We start from the raw sequence: 24,959 nt of genomic DNA on the forward strand, positions 1-24,959 counted from the left end.
GGTTTCAGTCTATTAGCTAGAATTTTGGTAATGATTTTATAGGTGGTGTTCAGCAAGCTAATATAGGACGGTAGTCAGCCGGCGATTGGGGTGTTTTAGTTTTGGGAAGAAGGCAAATATGAGTGTGGTTAGACATAGCTGGCAAGGTAGAGTTCTGAAAGAAGGAGGAAATCATAAGCTGAATGTCTTCCTTGACAGTCTCCCAATTAGACTGGTAGAAATACGGAGGAAAGCCATCAGGGCCAGGAGCCGCCCCTGGCTTAAGAGAGAAAGTGGCCATCCGAATCTCATCATACTGAGGAAGCACTGTGAGAGACTCATTCTGGACCGCCAAGATTTGAGGGTAGAAGCAATCCTTAATATTCGAGGACATCGTAGATCCCGCTGTGGTGGAAATCTGCTGAATATGATTAGAAAAAATCATCGATATTTCTACTTCATCATTGGCCCAAGCATTATCATCCCTCTTAATGGCCAGAATCTTATTCTTACGAAGTCTAGTGGTGGCCTTGGCATGAAAATATTGGGTGTTTCTATCTCCCAAGTTAATATTAGCTATTCTTGATTTTTCCTTCCATAGACTCTCTTGTTGAAGAAGTAGATTTTCGATCTGGGAGTAAGTATTTTTGAACTCTTCTGCGTTTTTAATCATCTGAAGATTATGGGTGAGCTGCTTAATATTAGTTTCGCAGGGCACTCTATTTCTGAAGTGTATTATTGAGATTTCTGTATTCCACCTGTGACGCCCCAAGCCCAGCATTTGCCGATATTGTCCTCCCTTTCACCACCACCCTCGCACAGATGTTAGGAGGTTTTGTTCTTGGCGAGAACACAACGGACTCGCCCAAAAGGCCTCGGTATGGGCGACGACACACGATTCGTTCGACCATCAGAGATTCAGAGTAGCAGCGACACCATGGACCCCCCACAACGATTTTGCCCTCACTTAGCCACCACTCATCGTGGTGAGGTTTTGTCTTGGCGAAGGCACCACGACCCTCCCAAGAGGCCTCGGTATTTACCAAGCTTGAGAATACACCTATAGCTCAGGCTCCGGGCACTCTCGTGAGCGATGTGGGACTATCACAATCCCCCCACCCTCAACAAAGAGCCTCGACTCTGATACCACTTATGCCGGCCCAAGCCTAGCAGTTGTCGATATTGTCCTCCCTTTCACCACCACCCTCGCACGGATGGTAAGAGGTTTTGTTCTTGGGGAGAGCACCACAAACTCCCCCCAAAGGCATCGGTATGGGCGACGACACACGATTCACCCGACCATCAGAGTACGCAGCGACACCGTGGACCCCCCACAACGATTTTGTCCTCACTTAGCCACCACTCAGCGTGGTGTGAGGTTTTGTCTTGGCGAAGGCCCCACAACCCTCCCAAGAGGCCTCGGTACTTACCAAACTTGAGCATACACCTATAGCCCAGGCTCCGGACACTCTCGCGAGCGATGTGGGGCTATCACACTACCACTTGACTCGTGATCTTTGAGATCCTAGTTGAGGTTTGCATTAGAGAGGATTTTTAAGATAAAACTCTAAAAATCTTAGGTGACACTCAGATTTTCTAAGCTTGAGTCTTGCATTGGAGATGCTCTTATCTTTAAAGATAAAGATAAGATAAGTTTTTCCATCAATGTTGTTGTGTTCTTTTATCTCATTTTTTTCACCTCATTAGATTCTTTTTTTACTTAGTTCGTATTTAATTTATTCCTGAAGGTTTAAGATCAAAGTTCTTTCCTAAAAATTCTTCAAATTACTCACAATTTTTTTTTGAACACCTCTCCTCTCTAGAATCTAGTTTTATATTTATTTAAACTTCACATCTAGTTTGTAAACTTTAGACTTGGTTTTTGGAAAAAATACAATTTTGATCTTTTTCACATCTTCTCTCTGAATTCAGTCTTCTCTAGATTAAAATTCTTCGAACAATCTTATATTTTCTGGTAAATTTCTTTTATTTTCAAGCATTTCGAGGTTTCTCTGACTTAATAACATTTTGTTATTGTTTCGTTGACGAAATGTTATTTTGTGTATGAAACATTTTATCATTTCTTCGAGAAACCCCTTTTTGTTATAAGTTGATTTTGTTTGAGTATGAGCTTTAAAGATCCTCATATTTTTGGAAAACTACTTTCTCGCACTAAAACAAAGACACATTCTCTCTCTTCCCTCGTACTGTAACTTTCTCTCTTCAGTTTGTCACTCTTCTCGGATCTCACGCTCTCCGACCCTCTCTCAATCTCGGAAGAACTCGTGTATTCTCTCTTTCTTGCACACTTTCCATCTCTTTCTCAATCTCTGTATAACTCTTTCTCTCTCTCAATCTCCATGTCCATGTTTGATCAATTAAAACCTGAAGAAAGTTATATGTTGTTACATAAAATCCGACTGAAGAAATTTCCCACGTAGGTTATAAATCTCAATTCATCTTTGGACAAACACTTACTGGTTTTGATTTGCTTCCTACCACTCCAGGATGAAGGTGAAGTTGCTGATTTGTTCGATTTTCAGAGAGAGAGAGTAAATACAAATTAAATGACCTAAAACCTACATAAACTACTTTATTTATACCCAAGTTCAATTCCCGGATTTGCACTTCCACGGGATAGAACCTAGGACGTCCGCATTGCAGAGTAGATGCACCTGACCAACTAGGCTACCAGTTGTTGGCAATATGTTTGGATACTTGAAACCTATATGTACTACTATATTTTCATTAAAAGAAAACCTTATTATTTATCTTCATAATTTTCATCACTTCTATACCAATAAATTATGGAACTAATTTCGAAATAACAAATGACAACCAAGCAAACGAATCTGTATTTCCGTGAAACACGTTCCATGGAAATATTTCCATCGAAACTTTTTTATTTCAATGGAATTGTTCCCCTGGTATCATACGCAACCTTTGTTTTCTCTCCCATCAGGAAGAAAAAGGTTACCACGTGAAACACGTTCCATGAAAATATTTCCACAGAAACTCTTTTATTTCAATGGAATTGTTTCATGGTATCAACCTCAACCTTGGTTTTCTCTCCCATCAGGAAGGAAAAGGTTAACACCTGTATCAAATGGACCCTTAACAGTAAATTTGGATTAGGTTTGTGTAGGAATTGAAGAAGGTTTTGGGTTGAGCTTTTGGTTGGGTTTTGGGTTTGTATAAAGTAAGGGGCGCCAATAAATTTTAAGGGAGACACTTCAATACCCGTAAGTGACCCAGTAGTGGAAAAATTTAAGGGCCAGGAAGACATGGCCCTGGCCTTACATAGATACATCCCTGGCAAGCAGAGAGCTCCCCCCTAAACCCTAGAAAAAAAACTCTCGCTTCCTATCTCTCACCTGAAACCATGGTAACGATTTCTCATCTTCTTCTTCATTTTCTCTGATTCACTAAAAATTTGTCTTTTTTGATTCATTTTGTATTGCCTACTTGTTTCATAGATCTGTTAACCTAACTGTTAATTGTTAATTTTACTTGAATGAAACTGAAATACTGTATTCATTATCTTCAAGCTGCTTTTTTTATTTATATGTTCTAACATTTAGGTTATCTTTTGACTGAAATCTTGAACATTTATCATCCTATTGATCTAATCAATACATATTTCAGCACAAAATCTTTGTATTCGGTTTCAGAAACCAAAATAATGTGGTAACGTTAGAGATCTGATAATCAAGCCATGACTATGACTTTCCATGGTATCTCAAACATATAGACATACAAATATTGTAATTTTAGGGCATATTTAATTACTTATAGTTTCTCATTTGTGGAGGTTGATTCTGAACTAACATGTTTATTTTTTCTATTATGTTTTTATGTTGGGTTTTATAGTCGAAGAGAAAGGTCAAGGAACAAAAGGAGGAAGCCCCAAAACTTGGACCTGGTGGTCCTGAAGGGCAGATTGTTTTTGGCGTTGCCCATATTTTTGCATCGTTCAATGATACTTTCATCGTAAGTAATTAACTAGTTTCGGGTCTTTCTTGTTCTGTCTCATTCCTTAATGTTCATATCTTAAATGATTTTCTTTTAACTGCAGCATGTTACTGATCTGTCTGGACGAGAAACCCTTGTTCGTGTCACTGGTATGTCTAACTTTACTTGATATTATAATTGTATGGCTTTATAGAAAAAAAGACCGTGTTAATTATGATTGTCGTTTAGCTTTCTTTAGTGTCTCCATCTGCAAGTTATTGAACTAGCTTGACGTTCTAATTGTATTTTTTTGTTTCGGTTCTTATTTTAAAAACAGGTGGAATGAAGGTCAAAGCTGACAGAGATGAATCTTCCCCATATGCAGCCATGCAGGCAGCCATTGATGTTGCAAAACGATGCAAGGTTAACTCTCAAATATGCCTTCATTTGTATATGTAGTGATCGATAGTCAAAGCTGAACCTTATTTCGAACTTTTAGGTTGCCACGATATTTGTTTGCTTAGCCCTAGTTAACTGAACACTGAACGTTGTTGCATTTCAGTAGATCACTATTCAATTTTCTTCTTGGTCTAAAAACAAAGTTGTCTCTTTTTATAATTTTTTTTGTTTAGGAACTTGGTGTCAATGCTCTTCATATTAAGCTTCGAGCTACTGGAGGAAACAAGACGAAGACACCAGGTCCAGGTGCTCAATCAGCTTTGAGAGCCCTTGCTCGTAATGATATGAAAATTGGTCGAATTGGTACGTCTCTTTCTACATTTGAACTATTCTTCTGTAACTTTTCCAATTTCATTTTGTTAACAAATATTCAAAACTCCGGAGTATTTGTTTAATGTTACTTAATTCCGTCTCTTTTGTTTTGTGTTGTGATTTTTCAGAGGATGTTACTCCTATTCCTACTGACAGCACTCGTCGAAAGGGTGGTAGAAGGGGAAGAAGGCTTTAAGTTATTGCCCGTTCTATCTTGGTGGTTCAGTATGGATTTTGCTTCTTTAGTTTTGATAAACACAACTTTATTTTAAGCTATTAATCATCATTTTCTCTTAAAACTTTGAATTAGGTTTTTGTTATGAATGAGATTTAATTATTATATTTTTGATTTCTTTCTCTTTGAGTTAAATAATAAGAGAATATTCTTAAGGGCAAGCAACGATTGGGTTTCTTTAAATTTAGCAATCCTTGGTAAAACCCATAACCTGGTCCCAACATAAGACCCAATTGAAGTGTATAAATTGGTGCTGTAGTCACTTGTAACATCCGAATTTTTCTGTATTTTGATTTGCTTCGAGATGTTCTATTGGAGGTGCAAAAGGGATGATTATATATGTCCTAATAGGCTAATATTAAGGCCAACTCTGAACTATTCTTAAACAGCTCATTATTTGACATTCTTTGAGCCTAGACAGGTCTGTTTCTTTTGTGATTTAGAGAGGCCTTGGGGTAATACATATACGTGTAGCTCTGATGTTATAGTAAGGTCGTGGACAACTAAATCAGTGGTAGTGTGGACAACTATCAGTGGTAGGTATTCTGGTATCTCGTTCTTGGTGACTTCGTCATATAGAGTTAGACCATAACAAACACACAGGCAGAGACACTAGTAGGTGGCTGAGAATGGTATGGAGTTGATATATGCAGTCAAGATAAGTAATTTTACTTCAAAATCTCCGGATATCTGGCTACATAGCCATTTCCATTGATTTTGCAGCTTAATTTCCTTAAGGCCAGCGCTTTGGGGAAAGCTAAATAGTTTCTGGCGTGTGAAGACTTGGTCAATTTTGTTTGACAATTTTATTTAGGGGGAAATCAAAATACTTCTCCACCTCAACTCTCTCTCTCTCCACCTTACCTCTATCTTCTCCGATTAGGTCGCCGGCCGGAAAAATTTTCGGCCGGCGACCATTAAATTTTTTTTTTTTCACTCTCTCTCTCTAGAAACTCCGGCGAAGGGGTTTCCCTTCGCCGGAGTTCTGGTTTGTTGAAGAACATACCAGTTCCGGTCTGTTCTTCAACATACCGAAACTCCGGCGAAGGGAAACCCCTTCGCCAGAGTTTCTAGAGAGAGAGAGAGAGAGAGTGAATTTTTTTTTTCTTCATGGTCGCCGGCCGGAAAATTCGGAGAAGACAAAGAGGTAAGGTGGAGAGAGAGTGAGGTGAGGTGGAGATAGATTATGGTGAGGTGGAGTGTTTTTTTTTATTTCCCTTTAAAATTTATTTCCCCGGAAAATCTCTAAAATTCTACCTATTCCCTTTAAAATTTCACACCCCTGAAACTATTTAGCTTTCCCCAAAGCGCTGGCCTTTCCTTAAATGCCAGTTTTAGTAAGTTATCGTATTATACTCTGACAGATTTGTAGGTTCCTGGAGAGTTTAGTAATTACTCTGAATCTAGCTTTGATTACTGATGAAGGCCGCCAACAACTGCTTGACCAGTTGGTTTGGTTGGGTATTTACTTCAAATACCTGGAAGTTACAGGTTCGAAGTTCAATTCACGCCTCTAAGACAGCTTCAAGCGTCTGTATATGCCTTTAGCCTTTTACGACTGAAGATGTCTTTAATGATGATACTTATCTAGCTTATTCAGTTCAACATTTCAACTCATGTATTTATTTATGGTGTATCCGTAGTTCCATAAATATAATGACCCTCAAAATGCTACCAACAGAAAAAAAAAAAAAAAAAAAAAACTTTGATGAGGGCCAATGTTAAGTTGCCAACTTTGTTATGTACCTCTGCATCAAGGGTTCAACCATTACCTCTACATCAAGGGTTCAACCATTCAAGAACCACCTCAAACCTATTACCAACACCATCAAGAGTTCAAATCATTGAGAACTTCCCAAGTAGGCCCTTTTTTTTGTTGAGGGTCCCAAATAGGCCCTTGAACACATAAGAAAAAAAATAAGGGATTTTGGATTGGACCTAGAATACAAAATTGTTACTCAAAAAAGATTGAAGAAATTAGAAAATTTATTGAAGATTTTGGGAAAATAGGAGTGAGAAATAAATTAAGAAACTGAAGTAGAGTGCTAATTGTCGTTAGTCAAGAGGCCTCCTGTTGAGTGCCCAGGACATTAAAAAGCAACTCTGGGAAAGAGGGTCCTAGCAACTTTGGGAAAGAGGGTCCTGGAACGTATCACCTTTATAAAGGATGAGACGGAGTCAGTTAAAAAGTTAGGTCATGTTTGGAGCGCGGGAATAGAACGTGATTCTTGCGAATCACATTACCGTAACGTGATTCCTGGGAATCAGATTACTGTAGTTTGATATTTGGTTTGAACAGGAATGGGAATTTGATTCCTGACATATTCCCAATTAGGTGTTTGGTTCGTATAGGTATAGGAATGTAAATATTTGTAAAAGTTCACTTTCACCCTTAAACTACATAAAATACACATCAACTTTTTTTTTTAGCATAAAATATATGCATCAACTTTGTAATATATTAAAATCCGTATTATTTTTTCAAATTCGTAGGTATGAAATAATAACACGATACATCAAAGGGTCAGAATTTAAAGATAATAAATAAATATCTTCATAAGAATTTATCTAAAATAAAATTTTGTTTATAAACTTAAATAGAAATTTATCTAAAATTAAATTTTGTTCATAAACATAAATAGTATTTATTAATACCAAATCCTACAAAAATAAAATAAAATTGGTAATTCGATATTTTGTTAAGGATATATTTGCCAGTAAATATTAATATATGCGATTCCGAGGGAATGGGAATCACAAACCCACCTCCCCCTTGGGTTTGCTATTACTCCTCTTTGAGGGAATCACATTCTCGGGCCCACACCATTCTCGCAAGCCAAACAATGATCTGACATGTGATTCCCGGGAATCACATTCTATTCCCACGTTATTCGCGCCAAACATGGTCATTATAAGCTTCCATTAACTTAATATGGCCATATGGTCCTGTATGCCATCCATTTCTTTTTATTTTGCTCTTCTATGTACCTGCATGAGTTTGTCTTTCATTACGGATTTTGTACATTGAATTATTTTTCCAGTCGTCTATAGTTGGTGGGCATGTTTTTATCAAAAACTTCAAAAACCGGATGCCATATCAATATCCCTTTTTCTAATGTTATTTTTGTACGGAAACTTGAGATATACACAAAAACACATTAGATAAAGCAATATCTTCGTATGTGGAAAAAGAAAGAACATCACGAGCTATATTTTTGTTTATACTTGATATGTTTTTAAAGTGGGCTAGGTTTCCGCCGCGTCCTACGGACGCGACATATCCCTCTTGACTTCGCCGGTAAATTACATTTTATGTGAAGGAATAACATATAAAAAAATCACTAACATGACAGATTTAATAAAAAAAATTGGGAGATTTCTTTTGTTGTTTTTTTTAATGAAATTTCTTTGTTGTTGAGAGAGAGAAACCATTGTGTAGAGAAAGAATTTGGAGAAGAAATGAGAGAATTTCAATTGTAAGTCAAATAGTTAGGTGGTTGAGAGAGAAATTATGAAAGTGTGGGGGAGTGGGTTAGTTATTTTGATCTCTCATTTTCTACTGTAAAGGTGGTAGTTTCTAAGATTTAATCTGTGAGAGAAAAAAATAGGGAGTGAAATATGTGGGTAGTAATTTTCTAACCAATTTTGACTATTAACATAGATACCCTTCTTTTTTTAGTCTATTTACATAAAAGATTATATATCATCCGTCGGATTTGTTCCCAACCAAATCTCTAAAATAAAATGGCCGGTAAGACTTATACCCTGGATAAGCGACTGAGCTGTTTTAATATAATATATAGATCTGGATAAGTTAAAATGTGAAGAGAAGATGAATATGTTCAAATAAAAGTACGTATGTATTTGTAGAGAAATTGTAGAGAAGATGGATATGTTGTAAAGAGAAAGAGTTAAAATTTGTAGCGTAAACGAAGAGACAAGACTCTTAGTGAAAGCTGCAAAAGAGAACGAGCTAAAATAAAATTAAGTAGAGTTAAAGATAAAAGGATGAGACTTAGTAAAATCTGGAAAAAAGAAGAAAGTTATAATAACAAGGGGTAAAATCAAAGTTAACGAGAAAAAACTAGGTGAAAACGGAGACAAGTTAAAGATAAGATTGGGTCGAGTTAAAATTGATGGGATAACACTTACTGAAAGCTCCAAAATAAGATGGGTTAAAAAATAAGATTGGGTAGACTTCCAGTTGACGGGACAAGACTTGGTGAAAACTGTACAAAAATGGGTTAAACATATGATTCAACAGAAACTCGGTTATAAATAGTCTTCCCTACTAAATTTTTGTCACAACAATCATACACTCTTACCACATTTGTATAACAACAATGAAATATAGTGTAGACACAACTCATGATCCCAACTATTATTGAAGAACTTGAAGAACAATTTGAAGGTGGTGGAACCAGAATTTTTTGTTTGCAGGCTGAATAATTCTAATCATATATTAACTTGAGAAATTTCTATAGCAGCTTCAAGAAAATTAACACATAAAAATATCAATGTAAGTTATAAAAAATTCTAGATTGCATCACAATCTAATAGTACAACCACATTGGATTGCTCCACCTTATTCGTCTGAATGGCAGAATTTTTGAAAAATGTTGACATTGCCCCACGAGTGCAAATGTTTATTTGGAGGTTATTGAATGATGCAAATGTTTATTTGGAGCTTTAAAATTCAATAAAATTGAGTCGAAGATATGCTCAATGTGTTGTGGGGTTATGACTCTTCTAGTGTTCTAAGCGGAATCTCAGACATCTAATGTCTAACACTAGTATTCCCACGATCTCATGCATAAGCTAACAATGATGAACTAAGAAAACTAGTTGCATAAATACCTTTATCGCTAGTTTTCTCTCGAACCTTTCCAATCGCTATTGAGAAGACAAAAAACTCCAATTGTAGCTCCTCTACTTGGGACATCGAGCAATCGCCTTGATCTCCCACCTTGTTGCTAGCTAGAACACCAATGGTGGTTAGATGAAGAACACCTTCTTCTTTGACTAAATAGATAGTTGGGAATTAGCTCACTTTCTCTTCTCTACTTGATGTGGTAGAGTAAGAAAGCTTGATAAGAAATTCCACACCTTATTCAAGTCCCAAAGAGACATTATATAGAGTTCTAAGTTAGAGTGCAACCCTAATTAGATTCCTAAAATGCTCTTTTGAATAAGATTAAAGAAATAGTGAAAAATAAAAACTAGTTGTTATTTTTCTTCTTTTCCTTATTATGGCCGTCCCACTTAATGGAATATGACCTGATCTGCCCGGCCGCGTTGTGGCTGCCCTTATCTCATGGTCGGCCACCTTCTTGGGCCCAAATCATCCCTTTGGTGTCCCAGCCCAAAATCTCTTCTTTCGGGTCTTTTGTACTATCTTTGCCTATCTTTTAGGCCTATGAGTATTATCCATATCTTCCAATCAAGTTGACAATCTTTCTATAACCCGTTGTAAGATCTAGACGAAGTTAGCCGCGAATCGCTTTGCGATCGACGATCGTAGTTGGTTTCTAACTAAACATTACGATCCCTAAATCATCCAGACTTGATGATTTTCTCATCAATTGTCCTATCTGACATATTGCTCGCATTGCATCCTTGGTCGAAGGACATCTCATTCATGTGTAACGATAAGGAGGAAGATACGAACCACCTATTCAACGATTGCCAATTTGCAAAAGAAGTTTGGTTTTGCTCCCCACTAGGCGTCCGAATCAATCCAACACAAACAATATTTGAAATGCTTATAAGATGGATCACAACAAAGGCTGATGATGAAGGGTTTCATATGAGTTGCTATATACTCTGGTATATGTTGCAGGCTAGGAATAAATTGGTATTTGAAAACAGATCTGATAGTATGAAGGTTATAAGTGATGCTATTACTATGTGGTCAGATTTCAAAGAAAATGGTAATTCACATGATAGTCAAACATGAGGTTCAATACAAGATCAACATCAAGTTACTACATGGTTACCTCCATCTCCAGGGTACCACAAGATAAATGGCGACGTTAGAAAATGACGATAGGGCTTCAACTGCAATAGTCAGAAACACTAATGGAGAGTTCTTGGCAGCGAGTTCCGACTATTATATTGCTGAAAATTCAATTATTACAGAAGCAAGTGCAGTTCTTTTGGGTGTGAAACTAGCAATTGAATCGAATCTTAACAAAGTGATCATCCAGGGAGATGCAATCACCGTTATTCGGGCGTGCAATACCAATGATGGTCACATCCCATGGAGAATCAGGAATATAATATCAGTGATCATGAATGAAAAGGAAAGGTTGGAGAGGGTTGAATTTCGATACACCTCGCGCACAACAAACAAAGTTGCTCATACGTTAGTCTCCCAAGCTTTGGAACTCAATATTAGTAACCGATGGAGTTGTCATGAAACAACACCTAACATTGTTATTTTGCTAATTTCCGAGCAAAACCATATTGTAACCTCAAACTTATTTGAATAAATTTAGGCGTGAGCCTCTTTCATGGAAAAAGAAAAGAAAATGTCAATAAAAATAGGAGTGAGCAAAAGTAGATTGAATCGGTCGAATCAAACTACACCATTAAAATCGTGTTTTTTTTTCCAAATCAAATCGATCTCTATTAATTTGGTTTAACTCGTCTTGAGCATTTTGAAACTTCTAAAAGACTAAAACCACATTGACCGATTTCATATCATAAACTATTATAAAAGTTGTTACTTATTCCTTAACACTTCTACATAATGAAAATATTAGAATTTTATCGTAAAGTTGAGGGATTATCTTTTTTACAATTAAATAATTTTTGTAAATAGGTATTGAGATAAGAGTGTATAATAAACAATTTGGTAAACTTCATGTGTACATCATACAGATTTGAATAAAGCAAAACCAAACTACACCAGACTTAATAATGTGATCGACAACCAACAGATGTTTACCCATAGATAATAATGTGATTCTTACATATTGAAATAATAAGATACACTTCGATAAAAAAGCATACAACAAACACAAACATACAAGGCTTCACTTTTATTAATGTTCACCAGTAAAACATGCCTCGATTTTCATATAATTACTTGCTAAAAAGAGAAAGAGAAACAAACTCTAAAGGATCGTAAACATGAACATTGCTGGAATACTCATGTATACGTAGAGTCAAAGAAATTGAAAAATGCCAAAGGATGGAAGTTGCCCTACAGGAGGAGAAAACCCCCTTAATCATAAGAAACCGGTTTCAGTGTGAGTTCTGATCAGCTCCAAACTATATTCTTCCTCATCTCCTATATATTGGAAGCATATATAGTTCACAAACTGAGCATACACCACCCCCTGTTCACCATCGACAACCAGCCTAACACCACCAGCACCCCACCACGCCTTTGGGTTGCGGTGGGGCACGTGATTATAAGCCAGAAGTCGGTCGATGAATCTTTATCGTTACATGGTGATGAGGAGATGGTGTAGAAAGAGGGTGAATGAAGAAGTAATGTTAGGTTATTATAAAGGACTAAGTGTTTATGTTGGTATGTGAAGGTCATGAAAAGTGTGGGGTGACTCAAATTGAAAGAATATTGTTTTTCTTTGTTTGCTTTTTGGTTAAAGCAAAAGTTGATAGGTGAAAGGCCGGATCTTCCAGGGTATATGCGGCTATTGCTTCTGAGGGTCTTAACTTTCACTTCCTCCTCTCTCATCAAAAAAAAAAACTTTCACTTCCTTCATCATAACTACACAATAATAAGCCCTCTAAGTCTCTAATACCTTCCACATCTCAAAAAAAAATTCCACCTTTGGATTTCCGTCAGACATCTATTGGTGGTTATCTCGAGGAATATCCATGAGTTGGATCTGAGAGTGACGAGCATCGATGTCATAAGGGTTGTGCCATCGACAATAGTCTTCAATTTGTAGTGGGTATAATCACTTTGTTACTTTTTGTACTAATGTTAATCGCGAACGAGTGCGTATAACTTTTGTGCATACGACTTTCTCGTACTCTAGCATGGTTTTTTTGGTCTATTAAGAATAGTTAGAGAAATATAATACCTAAATGACACCCAATCGGAAAGAAAGAAATGTTGCTCCTAAAAGATGCCAAATAACAAGAGTTCGCTCTCGAAGTTAGAATGTAATAAAGTTATTTTTGAAACCTTAGAATATATCATTCAAAGAGTTATCATCAATATCAACAATGATCTGAGACAATTCAGACTCCAACCTCATGAATCAACAAACACAACATTGCATCATTTTCTAATAGTACAACCACACTGGATTGCTCCGCCTTATTCGTTTGTTAAGATAAATGTGGATGGAGCATGTTCCAATCAAGGAGCGAGTTCTGCTCTTGTTGCTCGTTCCTCGAATGGAGAATTTCTTGTCGGTCTATCATATCGACTTTTCTGCTCTACATCCGATATTGTTGAAGCCCAAGCCGTTTTAGTTGGAATAGAACTATCTTTAAAGCAGAACTTTTTGAAAGTTATAATCGAAAGAGATTCATGGACTCCCATCAAAGGGATTCCACCTGCTACCATTGACCCTCCTTGCCAGTTACAACCTTTCCTCTTGGATATCCAACATTAACAGAATTATTTTGAATCACTTCAATTTCTCTTTTTCCCCATGACATGTAATAGGGCTGCCCATGAATCGGCCGCTTTTGCCTTGAATGAGAATTTGTACAGAGAATGAAACTCCACCAACATTCCATCAAGTATTATCTCTTATGTAACTTCAGATTATTAATGAAATTATAGTTTCTTGCGTTTTCAGAGTCAATGTTATTAGGCCTTAATTTTTGTTTAATCTTCTTCCATTAATAATCACTATGCATCTCCTAACTCGGATGTGGTCAATGTGTTGCATAGTGAAGTCATTATATAGCTCCTCTTTTTCTTATAAAAGTGTATGTAGTGGTATAGTTCTTTTTGCAGTGACATCACATGTGACAACCAATCAGCCTTCAAAACAAGAAAGAACAACAAATCACATATTATGTCTTGAGTGATATCTTTATTGATTCATTCAAATCTGGCCATTTGCATTAACCATTGGTAGTGAAGGTATCAAGATTGCTAGCACATTTAAGGAACATTGGTTTAGTAAAAATAATGAAAAACAACTAAAAACCTTTACCCATTCTAGGTTTTAATATAAAACCAAACTCATTTTATATTGAGTTTGAGATGATTTATTTATTTTTATGAACTATAAAAGCTAAAATAAAGAAATGAAACCATTGGTCCATCTATTTTTAAGATGCTTGAGTGGTTCCTAATGTCGGATGATATCGTTTAGGGGCGCAATGTCTTAATTTGCTTACTCGTCGTATGGCACCGGGATAATATTATACCTACCATAGTAAAAACGTTTTTACTTTTTACACCGGGATACTTTTTTTTTTACCACACATAAATTTAACAGAGATCTATAACCTTCTTACAAAAGTAAAAACAAATCCTATTCTTTGTAGTGAAAAAAGAAAGAAAAATGATAGAGAACAAGAAAATTAACGTATTACTATGTAACCAAAATGGAATTTACAAAGATTTAGAGAGATAATATTTAACCTACTTTTGATGGGTTTAAAGTTAAACCAAAGGTATGGTGTGAGATTTATTGAATAAAATTCATTAAAAACATGTCATATAAAAAAGCTTTAAAAGCTTTTGTAGGTGGTACATGGAAAATAATTAGTGATATACAATTTGGAAGTGGTACTATATGGAGAAGCATTTCAAAGCATATTATTTGATACCATAACTATCACTTCCTTCCGGCCTTTTAAGGGCTTTTGGTTGTGGTGGTTATCTAAACCCATCCACTACTCTCTAAACCCTATATCCCAAACAATTCCACACAATCATGGATATGTTTGAACTTTTTAAAGCATTTTCTTGAATAATCATCTCCCATTTACACACTTATGGGAGTAGCATCTATACAGCATTAGAGAATCACATAAATTCTAGACTGCTTATGTTCACTCGATCGCTTTTTTTTTCCCTTTTTTTTCTTTTTATTACAGAGATATGTGTTCAATATTGTCAATAGTCAGAGACTCAGAATACAGCAGAATATGGGTGTTTCTCAAAATTGACAAATCAGGAAAGTTGTATCAATGTTGACAAATCAGGAAAGTTGTATCAATGTTGACAAATCTAATTGATTTTATATAATTACCTCAAGAATTTAGACAAAGACGTCAGGATGGCCGAGTGGTCTAAGGCGCCAGACTCAAGTTCTGGTCCTCTTACGAGGGCGTGGGTTCAAATCCCACTTCTGACATATTTTTTATCTTTCTATACTTCATTTTTCCTTTTTCTAGTAGAGAAATTTAAAGGCACTTCATATTATTCTTTTGCTTTAGTGAAGTCTTTTTTACAATGCTCATTAGACTTTATTTTATTATGAATGAAGTTAAAAATGAATGGGTTATTTCCCTAATGGCCCCCTACTTTGTGACCAGCTTCCCGCCTGGCCCCCTACTTTACGAAAAATACTCATATGGCCCTCTTCCGTTATAACACCGTCACTCTCTCTCCTCCATCATGTTTTCTCTCTCTGCCAACTCACGCCACATCATTTGTTACGCCACCTCATCACCTTCTCCGGCAGAGGTCGCCGGCCGGCCAAATTTCCGACCGGCGACCTTCAAACTAAATTTTTTTTTTCTCTCTTCCTCTCTCTCTCTAAAATTACTCCGGCGAAGGGAGATCTTCGCCGGAGTGGTCTGTTCTTGAAGAACATACCGAGATCTGTTCAGTGAAGAACATACCGAGATCTGTTCTTCACTGAACAGATCTGGTCTGTTCTTCACTGAACAGATCTGGTCTGTTCTTCACTGAACAGATCTGGTCTGTTCCTTGAAGAACAGACCACTCCGGCGAAGGTCTCCCTTCGCCGGAGTAATTTTAGAGAGAGAGAGAGGAAGAGAGAAAAAAAAAGTTTTTTTTTTTTAGTTTGAAGGTCGCCGGCCGGCGACCTCTGCCGGAGAAGGTGATGAGGTGGCGTAACAAATGATGTGGCCTGAGTTGGCAGAGAGAGAAAACATGATGGAGGAGATAGAGTGACGGTGTTATAAGGGAAGGGGGCCATATGAGTATTTCTCGTAAAGTAGGGGGCCAGGCGGGAAGCTGGTCACAAAGTAGGGGGCCATTAGGGAAATAACCCAAAATGAATTTACTCCAAAATAGCATCAAATCTCCTTCCAGCCTTCGGTTATAACATGCTAATTTATTTCAACCTAGGTTCTTTTCGTAGGAATTTGCAACTAGATGGTCGGTCGTCTCAGGAAAATCTTATCTCATTTGGGCTAAGCTAGTGGCAATTGGGGACGCCTAAACGAAGGAAATGCTCTTTGGGCGTAGAGGAAATTCATCCATAGTTCGATTCCATAAGTTATAGTATTTTTGTATTTTATTTCCTGTTAAATTCTACCTTTTTGAGTACTGAAATATTAAAGACACTTCGAATTATTTTTGTCTGATTTATCTCTCATCTTTTGTGATTTATTAATGTCTTTTAGACATTGCTCATTAGAGTTGTATGTTACTAGAAATGCTCTTATATTTTGATTGAGAAAAACAATTTTATTTGTTACGTTGTCTACTTTTTCAAATTGTTTTTAATAATCAAAACACATTACGAATATTGACATTGATCTTGAAGTTGAGTTGCATCGCTCTGTAAGGATATTTATTGCTTTCAGACATATTCAGGCTACAACTGTCACCCTTTGATTTTTGTTAATGGTATATTTGCTAAAACTGAATACAATGGATACAATTTTACGGTTCTTACAAAAAATGACAATGATGTTTGGGTGTTGACCAGCGCCTACACCGTAAAGTTACTCCTAAAACATATAATAATGTACTAAACATTGGGAAATATACCCGATGTTGCTTCCTAAAATTGCTCAATATAATCGTCTTACACTTTCTCTTAATGATGCATTACTGTTTCTTCTTGCCCATGCAGTTGTTGATGTAGAGTGACCAAAATCGGTTGTGGTTTTTCTGTAATTTGGAGAAAGTCATTGATAGTAGTGAATCTTTATATTATGTCTAATAAAGACCTTGACATCCTAAACGAGAACAAAAATATCTTAACATGAGGTTACAACCATGCCTATCGGGCACATAAAACTCTATCAAATTTTAAACTAAAAAAAGAAGTGGGAAGATTTATTCTCAAAATAATTTCGTAATAACAATGCGGGAATATTTTTTGTGTAAATCTGAAATTAATTTGTACATTAAGATATTGTTGGGTGAAGAAATTTTAAAGATATAAAACCCCTTCTTGCTGATTTCTATCTCCAACTCCCTATCAAAATCTGTTTCTCTTTCCAAGTCTTACACACTCTCTCATAACTCTTTCTCTACCAAAAGCATATGCACACCTCTTAAGGCTCTCTTTACCCTTACCCAGGGGCGGAGCCAGGATTTCAACTTGGCCAGGGCTAAGCTTTAATTTTACGAGAGCCAAATGTTTAACTAAAAGTCAATATAAGTAGGTTTATACCTAATATACATGTAAAGGTGTTATTTAAAGGCAATTTCTATTGACAACAATAACGAGCATCTCATATTTATGTAAATATTTTGAAAAAGAAAATTAAATAGTTCACAATAGTTAAAATTTAGTCAAACCTGATTGCGAAAATGATTGTTTTCCCCTTCCCGTAGCTACGAAATGACTTGGCAATATTCCAATCTGGTACCTGACAAAATATAATATTTCATGAAAAAACTTGAGACTAGAAATGAATTGATTCATTAAAAGATTCATATACTAATATAAAACTTTAACATTTCATCAAAAAAAAAAAAATATATATAAAACTTTAACATTTACATTGCAAAATGTGTACCCATTTAAAAGATTTGGTACATATCTCATGAAGTATGACAAAATACGTACAAAAGAAAGGTGGAAACATAAGACTACCAAAAGACACAAAAAACCACCAAGATGAAATATTATCCGACCATCAAAAGAACACCACTTGAGATATATAATCTTGTCACTTGAGTTGAGCCCTACGATCTTTCAAAGAATAAAATTCATCTATTATCGAATCATCATCAATTTCTTCAGCAAGTTCTCTCTCAATGTGTAACATCATACAATCTCTAAGAAAATCATCATCCATCTTGGAGCGAAGGTTAGTTTTGACAAGTTTCATTGCTGAAAATGCCCGCTCTGTAGTCGCTGTAGAAACAGGCAAAGTTAGTACTAAACAGATCATTCTGTAAATTAAACTATAACACTCTGATTTTCTTGTTTCGACCAAATGTTTGCATAGCTCTGAAATAGTAGACAAATTCTTAAACTCCGGATGTTGAAGAACGTCAAGTTTATAATGTTGCAATTGACATCTCAAAACAATCATCTCTTGAGCACTGAAATCTAATGGATAGAACTTTTTTGCTAAAGTGCAAACATGGTCAATCTTAAATGCCTTATATTCATCTCTCGGATCCAAAGTTGAACTAAGAATAAGAAGCTCCATCGTACTCTCTGTGAACCTTCTACGCAACTCCGTTAACTGAAAATCTATTGCAGCATTGAATAAATCCACATGATAATGATGTCCCATCGTAATAGTGTCACGTTGTTGACAAGAACGTGACGTGCCTATTAGATAACGAGCGTTCATATCAGGTACTGTAATGTAATGCTTCTTGCAAAATAATTCCACATTTTCGATGAAAGTATCCCATCCATCATCTCTCAAGTTTTGAAGAAGTGACTTTGTAGTTGTAACTAGATTCATAGCATTAACAATATCTTGAGATTTACATTGAAGGGCTTGATAAAGCATATCAGTGATTCCCATAATTCTACTCATCAAGTGCAATATGAAAACAAATTCAAATGATGTCATTGATATGTAAAGACCCTTAGATTCTCCACGCAAAAGGATATTTGACGTGGTCTCCATGATTTCTTTTAAAACTGTGCACGTTGCACCAAACATTTTAATCAAGCTATTAATTGAAGCTAAATGAGAACCCCACTGAGTAGTTGCTGGTCGTTGCAAGGTTCCAATTTGGTTGGCCCCTGTACTTGTATCAAGATCACCAGTATCTAACATTTTTGCAATCTCGTTTAGTTGAGAAGATCTTAATTCATCTTGTCGTAAGGGAGAAGCACAAAAAAAATTAACAATTGCATTTAACATTGAAAAAATTTGGTAAATATCGCTTACTTCTTTAGATGCCACAACCAATGCTAATTGTAGTCTGTGGGCAAAGCAATGCACATAATATGCGTATGGACAATCTCTTAGGAATAAGGCTTGTAATCCGTTAAAAGCTCCTCGCATATTGCTTGCCCCGTCATACCCTTGACCTCGCATGTTTTCAGTTTGGAGGTTATGACGAGAAAAGACATCTAATATCGTATGCTTCAGATTTAATGCGGTAGTGTTCTTCACATGTAAAACATCAAAAAAACGTTCTCTAACTAAACCATCATCACCAACGTATCGCAAAATAATAGACATCTGCTCCTTGAAGGATTCATCTTGTGCTTCATCAACAAGAATACAAAATTTTGAATTCCCAACCTCTTCGCGAATCTTCTTCCTCACTCTGTTGGCAAGAATAGATAATATCTCTTTTTGAATCATTGGAGATGTGTATTTTGCATTTCCAGGAGCATTTTCTAAAACAACTTCATCAATGTTAACGTTTAGAGAAGCTAAAAGTTGTATCAATTCAATGAAATTGCCACGATTAATGGAACTTGTAGATTCATCGTGACCTCTAAAGGCACATGCTTGATAAGCTAAATAACGTACACTATCAATTGTTATCTTGAGTCTCAATCGATTTTTCCTTACCATATCTGTAGTTTGCACATTAATCAACTTGTCGATGTGACGAGGTGTGTTCTCCAAATCTCTACAAGCTCTTATTGCCGACATATGTAAGGAATTATGGTCTCCCATATGTGTTAAGAATGCACACCTGCTCCCATCATTAACTCTTTTCCATGCTTTAAAACCCTGAACCGTGAATGACGTACGGTTTGGTGGATTTGTTTCAAAAATGAATCATGGAAGACAAAAGGCTGCGTCTTTTGCAGGGGAATACTCTAGCCAATTAAATAGAGTAAACCAAGAAGCCCGGAACCTACGAAATTGTTTTCCCCATTTAGTTTGTGGATATTCTTGAAGGATTGGTTGATAAGGCCCGGCATTGAGATATGCACGCCGAATCTCATCTTGTCTATTAATAGGATGTTGCCATATTTGCAGACGTAATCCCGGATCTCGTTCAAAAGAAGTCGAATCAAACTCTTGTGGAGGTTCAACTTGTCGCGTACACGCTCCTTCATCTTCAACTCTTTCTTCGTCGGTTGTTAAAGAATTTGGAGGAGGTTGTTCACCAACATTAGATGCAGAAGGTACGTCAGTTTTTGTTTTCTTTCCCTCTTTTGGTTTAAAAAAAGAATCTATTGTATTTCTTCGCCTCGGCAATTTAGGAGCTTCTGACATTTTATCCTAAACATAAATCAATATCAGTCAAATTTCCACTAAACATGAATCATACATCAACTAATGTCAATCAAAAATCAAATAATCTAAATATGAATCAATTAATCAATGGAAAATGGACAATTAAATCTTAAACCCAAATAACTGAATAAGTCAAAGTTAAATCTATATCAAGACAATGGACAATTAAATCTAAAACCTATTTAAATCTTAGAGAGGTTATTTAGTTCATTAGTTTTGAATCTGAGGTTTCTAAAATCTATTGAAATCTTAGATAGGTAATTCCAATTTTTCAATTCTAGCGTGAAATCTTAAATCCTATGATGAAATTGAAATCAATTTTAGATTTCACAATTAAAATTAAATCTTAAAACCCTAATAAGTTAAATCAATGGACTATGGACAATGATTTTCATCAATTTCACAACTAATGAACTAAATAGTAAATAACCTCCATGAGTAAGAACTAAGAACACAAAACATTCAGATTTTAGAAATATCAAAAATATGAACAAAGTTGTAATAAGTTCAAGTTACTAACCTAATCCTTGAGAGATTAAGTTAAGATTCAAGATAAAATTATAAAACCCTAGTTGCTCAGAGAGTCAGAAGATCGGCTCCTTGCTGTCTTTGATTGAAGAAAAACCATCACCAGAAATCCTTGAGAGAGAAAGTGGAGATTAAAGAAGAACTCATGAACTCTAGAACTAGAACTCACTAGAAATCCTTGAGAGTTGAGAGAGAAAGTGTAGATTAAAGTTGAACTCGATCACTCGTAAGTCATAAACCCTAGAACTCTCGGCTCCTCCTTCCTGTCGATTTGGGGGAAGTTCCTTTCTCTTTCCCGTCAGTAACAAAAAAAAATTTTACACCAGGCTAAATTCCTAAATTACCCCTACCCTCTTGAGAAATTTACGAAGACCGACCCAGGCTATAGCCTGGGTTGGTCTTCATGTACCTCCGCCCCTGCCCTTACCAATCTCTTTCTAACTCTTTCTGGCTCTCCCATTTCCTCTCCATGATTCCATCTATAACTCTTTCCCTCTCTAGGAGAAATTCCAACCTCAGTTTGTCTTAGGCTCAAAAAACCATTTTTTCACCCAAAATTTTCAGCCTTAGCTCAGTCTCAAAAATTCAGCTCAAACCTCAGTCTCTCTTAAGACCTTAAATTTAAATTTGAAATTTCCACCAATTTACTTAATAAGTTCGATTAAACAACATTGATTACAACTAATAATTGATTAAATTTTTTAATCTACTTAAATATGACTAAACAATAATAGAAAAATTAAAGATTTCTAGAAGGGATTTTTTGGGTCTCTTTTTCCGAATGTTGTCTCTCCCGGCATGTCTGCCATCCACTTGTCGTGACATCAAGATTCTGTAACCATGTTGCAATCTAAAAACTTTTCCGGTGTGATTTTCTTTTATAAATTTGAAGTACTCTTTGTAACTGCAATAATCAAAATTGATTTTTAGTTTATGTTATGAAATCAAAGGATAGAAATAAAGGAATTAAAAGTAAGAAAAATTACTGGTCGTAGTCGTTCTCCCCGCTTTTTGAAACTGTACTATCCTCAAAGTAGAGATAAAGCTTTGACATTCAGAGTTTATCTCATTGAAACGAGATTTACAACTCTTGAGTGTGCGTTGATACTTTGCACTCGCATTATATTTATCTGTTATTTTTTGTCAAAATATTTTATATTTATGATATTTTCCGACAACCACATCAAATGTGATTTTTAAATAACAATTAACAAGTAAAATATCTTCATTTGGTTTATACGGAATCCTTTTAGCTATCTTGATTGAAGTCGTGCCTTTTGCTCACAAGAATCATCAAAAGTTTCAACTACCGTCGAGAGAATGTGTGAAGATTCATAAAAAATTTCATCATTCTCTAATTGAGGCGACGGGCAACTAAAAGATAACATTTCCATAAAACTTTGGCTAAAAATTTCGTTATCATTCATGGGATCCGTTGAAGAAGATTGAATGAGAAACTTAAACAAAAATTAGAAGAGATTGGAGAGAAAAAATTGAAAGAGATACAAGTTGAATGAGGGATAGGGTGGGATGAGAGATTGAGTAGGTTCAACTCCCATTTTAGCCGTTAGATTTGCTCCAACGGCTAGGGATTGCCCCAACATGACCGTTGTGGCTGAGCCCAACCGGCTGGGGTTGGAGCTGGGGTTGGAGCTGGGGTTGAAAATTCAAATTTTCAGCCCCGGCCACCCCAAGTTGGAGTTGCTCTAAGGGTTGCTATTTCTCTTTCTTACATGAGGGTGAGCAATCGTCGTGACATCTTCTTTCTTTGCAGACTGCTTCTTCTATTTTGATTATGTGTGTGGACTTGACAAAGACTTTCTCGGACTGGTCCGGCCAAGTCAAATAGGAATGGCATTTGCCTATGGTAAAATCCCATAATTTTTGGTCCTTTGGCTTTTCTTATTTGACTGGGTTGTTTCTCTAGCACCTACCCCAATATGAACTTCTTGAACAAGGCCCAAAAATTATAAAGGGAAATCCCAAGGGTCCCCTTTGTTATTTATTACTAGATATCACAGGCCCAATAAAATGTGAAACAAAAAACAATAAAAATACACAAAAAAACAAGATAAAGAAGTGATAATGAAGAACGACATATTCTTAGTGAACAATGGATAACTCTACTTTGATAGTATCTTTATAAAATTACCCCAGAATAATACACATTGATAATGGTCGCTTAAATTGCTGAAGGATAGCTAGGAGATGTTCTTACACTAGAAAATCATTATGAGATACCTTTTTTTTTCTAATTGCCTGTGGATTTTGAATTTTTTTTTTGTTGTAAGATGTGGATCTGAGTTAGACATAGGAAATCAGAGTGTTTGATACATACACATAATGTGACTAGTGAATATCTCAAGTGAATAGTTTAACACCGTTTTTTTTGCGAGTTCAGAACTTCAATCCAAAGTGTTTGGCAACTCGAAGTAAATAAGTTTGGTAAACTACAGTTTTTAGGAAGGTTCTACACTTTTACTCATCTGACCTCAATGGTGTGGTAGTTTGTTCGATTAAGGGACCTAGGTAATTTCCTACCCTAAATCCAGTAACATCTCATCTTCTCCTTAAAGCTATTATGGTTTGGTATATATCCATCACCCATTGATTTATTTAGCATTATTGACTCTTCGTCTTCGAATCCCCATTCATTGGAGAGCTTGAGGTTTGATAGTATAGGTTTGATAGTATTGATAACGTGTGTGGCTCTAAAAAGCTGTTCTACATGAACAAAAATGATAAAACGCTTCTCAAAGTTGGAGATATAGGAATACCTTGAAGCAACAATCCTCGAGGATTCTCTGTTTTTAATCTTTCCTTCTCTTTGATAGAAAATCTTTCTCAAAAGATAGTACTTTGATCTTCCTTTTATATTTATACTTATTTAATCTTTTAGAGCATCTCCAAACGTCCAACCTCTATATTTTCACTCCTTAAATAGAGTTTCACTCCAAACACAAAACACTATTCAAGTATCTATATTGGCATCTTTATTATTTTATTAGTTTTAAATTTATAACTTATTATTTTTATTACTTATAACTTCTAAAATTTGATAAATTAAATATAATTAATATAGATTATATATAAAAGCATTATATTAAAAAATACATATAATATTACAATGCGTACATTACTACAAATTACGAAAATATAAACTAATATTAAAAAATACATATAATATTATAGATATTACAATGCATACATTACTACAAATTACGAAAATATAACCTAATATTGTTACGTAACTACTCCCGTAAAATTATTTAGTACTCCGATAAGTCTCCACCTTCGCCTCCACTTCTAGATTCGCCTTCGTCTACACCTCCATACCCACCTTCGTCTACACCTCCATACCCACCTCCGTATCCACCACTTCCGTATCTACCAATTTGATGTCTACCAATTTGATGTCTACCAATTTGATGTCCACAACCTTCATACTCACCACTTCCGTATCGACCACTTCTATATGATCTTATTTATTATCTGATTTTGTATTTTGTTACGTATTTTATCTTACGTATTAATTATGGCCATTTATAATTATATAATTAATTAAATAGTATTATTAGTTTACTAGAATACAAAAGTAATAGGACACAAGTATCAATTCATAAAAGATATTAAGGACTTAAGTATAAATTATATGGCAGCTAAGGACCAAAAATCTATTATGTCATGTGAAGGCTCACTATTCACCATTCTCTACATTATAGAGAAGTAGAGGAGCCTTTGGAGCTCCAAAACCTCTATTTATGAAGAAATAGAGCACGTTTGGAGATGCTCTTAGGTGGAATCCATGGTTATTGAACTTAGGTTATTAAACGTATAAATAATGTAATAAGTACGCTGGGCTTTAGGCCTCTTTTATGTTGTTGTGCTTTAGGTCTCTTTCATTATAAATTCAACTTAAGCAGTTATCGTGTTTATCATTTCTTCATAA

At 35.7% G+C, this 24,959-nt stretch overlaps 2 protein-coding genes and 1 non-coding gene across 3 annotated transcripts; 2 read left to right on the top strand and 1 right to left on the bottom strand.

Annotated features, from left to right (window-relative positions):
- Positions 1-3,202: 3,202 nt before the first annotated feature.
- Positions 3,203-5,043, top strand: LOC147550202 (small ribosomal subunit protein uS11y-like). The gene is made up of 6 exons (XM_086671923.1): positions 3,203-3,364; positions 3,850-3,969; positions 4,055-4,100; positions 4,268-4,353; positions 4,563-4,692; positions 4,830-5,043. The coding sequence occupies exons 1-6, from the start codon at positions 3,362-3,364 to the stop codon at positions 4,895-4,897; spliced, it is 453 nt and encodes a 150-aa protein (XP_086528049.1). The 5' UTR covers positions 3,203-3,361; the 3' UTR covers positions 4,898-5,043.
- A 10,110-nt stretch (positions 5,044-15,153) lies between these two features.
- TRNAL-CAA (transfer RNA leucine (anticodon CAA)) lies at positions 15,154-15,237 on the top strand. The gene has a single exon. It is a non-coding gene; the product is annotated as a tRNA-Leu (tRNA).
- Positions 15,238-17,767: 2,530 nt separating this feature from the next.
- LOC147550204 (uncharacterized) lies at positions 17,768-21,289 on the bottom strand. The gene is made up of 2 exons (XM_086671245.1): positions 21,003-21,289; positions 17,768-20,467 (listed from the first exon to the last, which is right to left on the bottom strand). Exon 2 carries the CDS (start codon positions 19,910-19,912, stop codon positions 17,981-17,983), a length of 1,932 nt encoding a protein of 643 aa, XP_086527371.1. The 5' UTR covers positions 19,913-20,467; positions 21,003-21,289; the 3' UTR covers positions 17,768-17,980.
- Positions 21,290-24,959: the final 3,670 nt, after the last annotated feature.

The sequence above is a fragment of the Eschscholzia californica genome, unplaced genomic scaffold (genome assembly GCF_041429995.1).
Source record: "Eschscholzia californica isolate CP2 unplaced genomic scaffold, dmEscCali1.0.p SCAF_3, whole genome shotgun sequence".
NCBI lineage: Eukaryota > Viridiplantae > Streptophyta > Magnoliopsida > Ranunculales > Papaveraceae > Eschscholzia > Eschscholzia californica.